Source organism: Chenopodium quinoa, unplaced genomic scaffold (genome assembly GCF_001683475.1).
Source record: "Chenopodium quinoa cultivar QQ74 unplaced genomic scaffold, ASM168347v1, whole genome shotgun sequence".
In the NCBI taxonomy this organism is placed as follows: domain Eukaryota; kingdom Viridiplantae; phylum Streptophyta; class Magnoliopsida; order Caryophyllales; family Amaranthaceae; genus Chenopodium; species Chenopodium quinoa.
This window is the reverse complement of record NW_018744249.1, coordinates 594,499-600,743: the sequence shown is the minus strand read 5'-3', so window position 1 is coordinate 600,743 and position 6,245 is coordinate 594,499. Positions and strand designations below refer to the sequence as shown.

Below are 6,245 nucleotides of genomic sequence, written 5' to 3'. Positions count from 1 at the left end.
GTGGGATCAGATTTCTCTATGGTGAGAAATGATCATCCGGCTATCATAGACAGCCTTAACGTTGAGCCTTTACTCTCGTAATTTGTGTGGATTGAATGTATTTTTCCCCTCCCGTTCCCTAGGTGGGAACATCTCTCTTTTATAGGGTCTCGAACTGCGTGCCCAGTCCTAGGTTACGGAAACCTAGGACTGATTGGGCTGCCTAGGAGTTTGGGCATTTGAAAGCCGCCCTTCCTTGTTGGATATCTGTCTGCCACGTGTCGTGCCCTGATTGGTCCACTTTGGACTCCTCACTGGGTGACACGTGGCGGACTCTGGTTGGTCCATGTGGCGGGGTAAAAATCCTCTAATAATTTGCCCCTCATAGGGGTGATGTGGCTTGCCACGTGGCGTCTTTGACATGTGTCACATGCGGATAGGCGAACGGTTTTTTTTTTTTTTAAACATTCTTTAGGGGTGCCCCCTAAGATTCTTGTCCCTTATATAAGGATCATGCCCCAATCATTTTTTCACACATTCTCAAGATTTTCGGACATAGAATCCTTGGACTTTTTAGAAAAGAACATTGTCTTTTTCTGAGAAAAGCAACAGCCGCTTGTACCTTACCCCTTGTTTTCATAGCCGTTCAAGAATTTTTCAAGCGCCTACAGTACCTTCAAACTAAAGGTAACCGCCTGCTATTCTCTCGTATTTTACTTTGTTTCTTTTCTTTTTGAAAATGGTTTCCCAAAAGCACACGGCACGGCTTAGGTTAGTGATCAGCTGGTCAGCGGGGTCGGCTGAATCTAGAACTAGGAGTGCCGACTGCCCCTTGTTGGACCACCCTTTGCGAACTTCTCCGAGTTCGACTATCTCTATGTCTAAGCAGGACACCATGGCCAGAATTAAACAAACAGCCAGGCAGCAGAACCCAGATGACTCCTTTAGGGCTCCTGTTAGTGAAATCTCTGATGTGCCGCCTAGCACCCCAAGTACCCCCAATGATTCTATTTTGCAAGAATCAGGGGAGGAGTTTGAGGGTGATGACTCTGGCTCTATTCGATAGGCCCCCCCAGGCGGACGCTAGGTCTGATGGCTCAGACACTGAGTCCGAGCCTAGTACTCCTGGCAGATCCTCCAATGACTCTGAGGAAATGCGCTCTCGGCTAGAGACAGCGAGATAGTCCCTTTCTGTAGAAAAGGGCGAGGGCTAGGCCGATCCTTCTACTTCCTGCTGAGAGCAATTTGCTGCTTACTATCATCACGTTCCCGCGGGCAGGCAGAAAGCTATGGCTTACAAGGTGGGAAGTTTTCGAGTTGTTCATGTCATGGGACATGACTTCATTTTGTGCGTGCCGGATGCCGAGCACACCGTAGTCTGGCCAGAAGGGTCCAGCTACGGGACAAATGCTTTGGCTGTTATGGGGCGGCAATTCAAGCCGGACTTAGATTCCCCCTCCATCCGGCCGTGGAGTGGATTTTGGATGGATACCAGCTAGGTATCTAGCAATTGGCCCAAAACTCTTAGGTAAATATCCTGGGCTATGTTGCCGCCTGCGAAATGCTGGAGGTGGATCCTAGCTTCGAGGCGTTCGCCCATATGCATTATCTCAGTCGGACCCCTAAAGAAAGCGGGTCCGGATGGTACACTTTGTCTAGCCACAAAGGCTATATGATGACAATAGGAAAGGAGAATGAGTGGAAGGACTTGAGAAGAAAATTCTACATTGTCTCTTCTCCTGAAAAAGTGAAGAACAAAAAATACAACCGGTGGAACCGGAACCCTGCTCTGCTATAAGGCGGATCTGAATTGCCGCCTGTACCCAGAAAAGCCTGGGAGGAGATCTTAGACAAGGGCCTCTTTAAAGTGACCACCCGGCCCAATGAGGAGACTGGGGTGAAGGAGGTCATCCCCTAAAGTTACCTTCCCCGATATGACTGGTTGTCTGATGGGGATTATCTGGCCACCTACGATCTAATTGTAGAGAGGCCAGGAGGTAGTCGACCGACTATGTTTAGATTTTTAGTAAGACTTAACTGTTTTGTCCCACTTACTTCACCATTTGAATCTTCTTATGCAAACAAAGCAATGGAGAAGCTCTTGTCCACCAAGAAACAAGCCACCGACTACCGCTCCCTTTTGGGCAAGCAGAAGGGCAAGGAGCCGGACGCCGCGAAGGCGTCCAAGGTGAGTCATTATCTTTAATTTTAGCTAAGTTTTGATTTATTTTTCCCGCCTGCTTCTTACTCATTTTGGTTTATGTGCAGGGTGATGTCTGGCATTTATGCCACCATTTTACCCTCTTTCATTAGAGATTTAATTTCCCCTGGATTTGTCACTTGTTTATGCCTCTTTTCACCCCTTTTATCTCGATTTTAGTCACTTTAACTCCCTCTCGTTTTTTCCTTTCCCTTTAGTCTTTTCTTTTAGTTTTTACCTCCTTTTCGTGTGTTTTGATAGCTCCTAGCACTCGTGAGCGAATCATGGGTTACTAGTTCGAGTAGAGAAGCTATGGGAGCTGGCCAAAGAAGTGGAGATGCCAAAATGGAGAGGGCGCGCTGATAAGCATAGCCGCGGGCGCGGGATTGATTGCCGCGGGCGCGGACAGGAAGGCCCTGATGCCAACAAGAGAAAGTGGAAATGGCGAACCGCGGGCGCGAAATTGGCCCCGCGGGCGCGGCATTTTTCCCCGCGGGCGCGGCAATCTGGGTTTGACGAGCTTATTACCCAGCTTGGAGAGGGCGCGGCATCCTGTTCGGAGAGCCCTCTCCCTTGCCCTTTTTCCTCATTTTGGTAGAAGACTATAAATAGTCTTTAGCTTGAGTTTTTCATTCATTCACTATTCCATTGGCTTCAAAACATTTGTAGAGAGATAAAATCCATGTCTTTTAAAGAGATAAAACATTAGCTTTCAAGAATCAATCTTTGTAATAAAATATTCAAGCTTTCCTCTAGATTATTGCTACTACCTTGATGATTTGGTAATCCTTCAACTTTATAATATCAATCTTTACTTTTGTTTCTCTAGTTTTTGATTCACTTTGTTTTATTGTTCTTACTTGAGTTTTCCTTCATAAATATTCAAGCTTTATTGGTTTCTTTGAGTAGAGTTTGAACTCCTTGGTGTGTTTCCTCATTGATTTTCATTAGTATCTTGTTGGTAATGATTGGAACCCCCTCTCCCTAGCGCTTTTTGCCATTGATATCATTATAATCTTGTCCCTTATTTTCATTTAGAGTGCTTAGTTCAATTCCTTCTTCTTTAGCTTACTTTTAGTCTTGTTTTTGGCGATTAGATTGATCATAGAAATCTTCAAGCACCAAACCATAATACCCCTTTTGTTACTTGCAATTTATCCTAGATATCGCATTAATCGTGATAAAACCCCGTTTCATTGGGAATCGACCCTACCTTACCACTTTCTAAAGTGAAATTGATAGAATTAGGATAGGAGATATAAATTGTAATATTTGATCTAGGTAGTAGTAACGACCTATTACCACCCGATCAAATTTTTGGCGTCGTTGCCGGGGAAGCGGCTAGTTTTGCACATTTAATTTGCGTTATTATTGGATTTTTTGCTTTTTACTTTGTTCTCTTTCCACTTGCTAGTCATTGCTAATAGTTTGCTTAGCTTTGGTGGATGCAAAGAAGATCTCAAGGACCACCTACTCACAACATTGATCATGAAATCGACTGCACCTTCAGACAAGTCCGTCGGCTTTATCAAGAAGAGGGGCGAGGATTTGGTGCTATTTTTGATAGTGAGAGTGATTCTTGTTCCTCACATTCTCAAGGCGACGAAATTGCGGGACAACAAGTGGATGTTTTATTTTGTGAGTTCGGTAATCCGGAGGATTATGAGCTCACCGGTGGGATATTGCTACCCGTCACGGAAACTAACTTCACCATCCATCCTCAATACACTCGAATGGTTTAAGCGGAGCAATTCTCGGATCGGGTTCTCCAAGCGAAGACCCCATTGAGCATCTTGATAGATTTCTTGAACTTTGTGCCATGATACAAACCAACCAAGTTTCTTAAGAATACATTCGGATGCATCTATTCCGGCAATCTCTTACGGGGAGAGCAAAGAAGTGGCTCAAGAAAGTCAAGCCTAATTCTCTCACAACATGGAGGGAAATTTTCCAAGCATTCTTAAAAAGGTTTATTTCCGAAGAGAAGACCGCCGAGATGAAGAGGAAGATCGCATCATTTGAACAAGCGGCAGATGAAAGCCTTAGTGAAGCTTGGGAGAGGTTCAAAGAGTTGGTGCAAGCATGTCCCCACCATGAATACAATCAAAGCTTACTCATGAGGTTCTTCTATGATTGCTTGGAACCAATGTCTAGAGCTAACTTGGATGCGTGGGCGGGTGGACAATTGATCAAAGTCCCTCAAAATCAAGTTGAAGCAACAATTGAAGAGGTAGTCAAAAACTACTCTTGGGGTGGTAGAAGGAGGAATGCACCGAAGAAAGGTGGGAAGTATGAGTTGGAGAAAGTTGATCAATTGCAACATCAAATTGAGCTTTTGACAAAAGGGCTTGCAAAGTTGAATACTAGTGTCAATAGTGGGGCAAGTTCCTCCCAAGTCAACTCTTTCTCTTGTCAAAATTATGGTGGCACCAACCACGATACATCTTATTGTGGAGGTTTGAGCCCGGAGCATGTAGCCACTTATAACACAAGGCAAGACGGATATAGGGGAGGTGGCGGTGGAGTAGCTTGGAGACAACCACCACCCGGATTTGCAACCTAACCTCAACAATGGAATCAACAAGCTCAACAACCATACAAATCCAACCTCCAATATCAAAGCCCACCTCCATTCCAAACCCAAAACCAAAGAGGAAGCTACCCAAGAAACAACCAACTCAATAATCAAAACCAATACCACAATCAAAGTCAAACGACTCAAAGGAGTCAAGAGCAAGCATCTCAACCCGATTCTACTCAAGCTCAAATTCTTCAACAACTTCAAGCCATGAATCAACAAATGCAAGAAGTCAAGGCTCATAACAAGATGGTTGATTCACAACTAGCTCAATTGGTCGAGAGGGTTCCTTTCAACTCATCTTCTACTTTGCCCGGACAATCACAAACCAACCCTTCCAACATTGTGAAACCCGACTCTTGCAAGGCAATCACATTGAGATCGGGTACATCCTATGAGGGTCCCAAGGAAGGGGATAGCAAGGAAAAGAAGGAAGGAGAAGAGAGGGTGAGTGAAGATAAAGAAGTTGAAGAAGAGGAGGTTGATGAGAAAGAGAAGAGTATGGAGAAAAAGAAGTCTAAGGATGTGGTGACATCCTCAACTTCTAGTGAGGCTAGAAATCTTGATGGACTGGTTCCTTTTCCCGGTCGACTTGCGGAGAGAAAATTGAATGACTAATTCGCAAAGTTCTTAAGTGTGATGAAGAACTTACACATTAACCTCCCTTTCATTGAGGTTGTCACACAAATGCCTTCATACTCCAAGTTCTTGAAAGACATTCTCACCAAAAAGAGAAAACTCAATGATGAGCTTATCACTCTCCCCCATCAAGTGAGTGCACTTGTTCAACATAAGATGCCCAAGAAGCAAAAGGATCCGGGAAGTTTCACCTTGCCGGTTAAGATTGGGAACATGGAAGCTAGGGGAGCCTTAGCCGATCTTGGAGCAAATTTTAGTTTGATCCCTCTATCCATCGCTCAAAAGCTTAATATCGAGATGATCCCCACAAGGAAAACCATTCAATTGGCCGACCGTTCGATGAAGCTACCTTGTGGTGAGCTTGAAGATTTTCCTATTCAAGTTGGGCACATCTATGTGCCTTGTGATTTTTAGTGATGGACATGGAAGAATATGTGGATATTCCCTTGATTTTGGGTCGTGAAGATCTTAAGACCTTGGGGGCGGTGATCAATTTCAAGAACAATACCATTACATGTGAGGTAGCCGATGAGAAAATTGTCTTTGAATTCTCTAAGCTACTCAAGACCACCATGGTTGAGAAGTTCTATAGGGTTGATGTTGTCAATGAAGAATTGGATTGTTTGGGAAGGGTTATGATGAGTCCTCGAGATCCAATGGTTGAAGCTCTCACATGTGTGGAGGAGTACTTCTCTCAAGAAGCAAAGGAGTGTGTCATGGCCATTGAAAAAGCCAAAGAGGAAGAAGAGAAAGGTCCTAAGCATGATGAGCTAGAACTTGAGGAGGAAAAATTGGAGGAGAGTTCTAAGCCTCCTCCCAATGTAGAACTCAAACCCCTTCCCCCTTCTT

The 6,245-nt window shown here is 44.5% G+C and overlaps 1 protein-coding gene across 1 annotated transcript; it reads left to right on the top strand.

Moving 5' to 3' along the window:
- The first annotated feature begins 5,444 nt into the window (after positions 1-5,444).
- Positions 5,445-5,810, top strand: LOC110694818. Its single transcript, XM_021871983.1, has one exon. The coding sequence runs from the start codon at positions 5,445-5,447 to the stop codon at positions 5,808-5,810; it is 366 nt and encodes a 121-aa protein (XP_021727675.1).
- Positions 5,811-6,245: the final 435 nt, after the last annotated feature.

Bases quoted from the DNA above. Each gene is read 5' to 3' on its own strand.
- LOC110694818 (XM_021871983.1), top strand. From the start codon at position 5,445: ATGCCTTCATACTCCAAGTTCTTGAAAGACATTCTCACCAAAAAGAGA.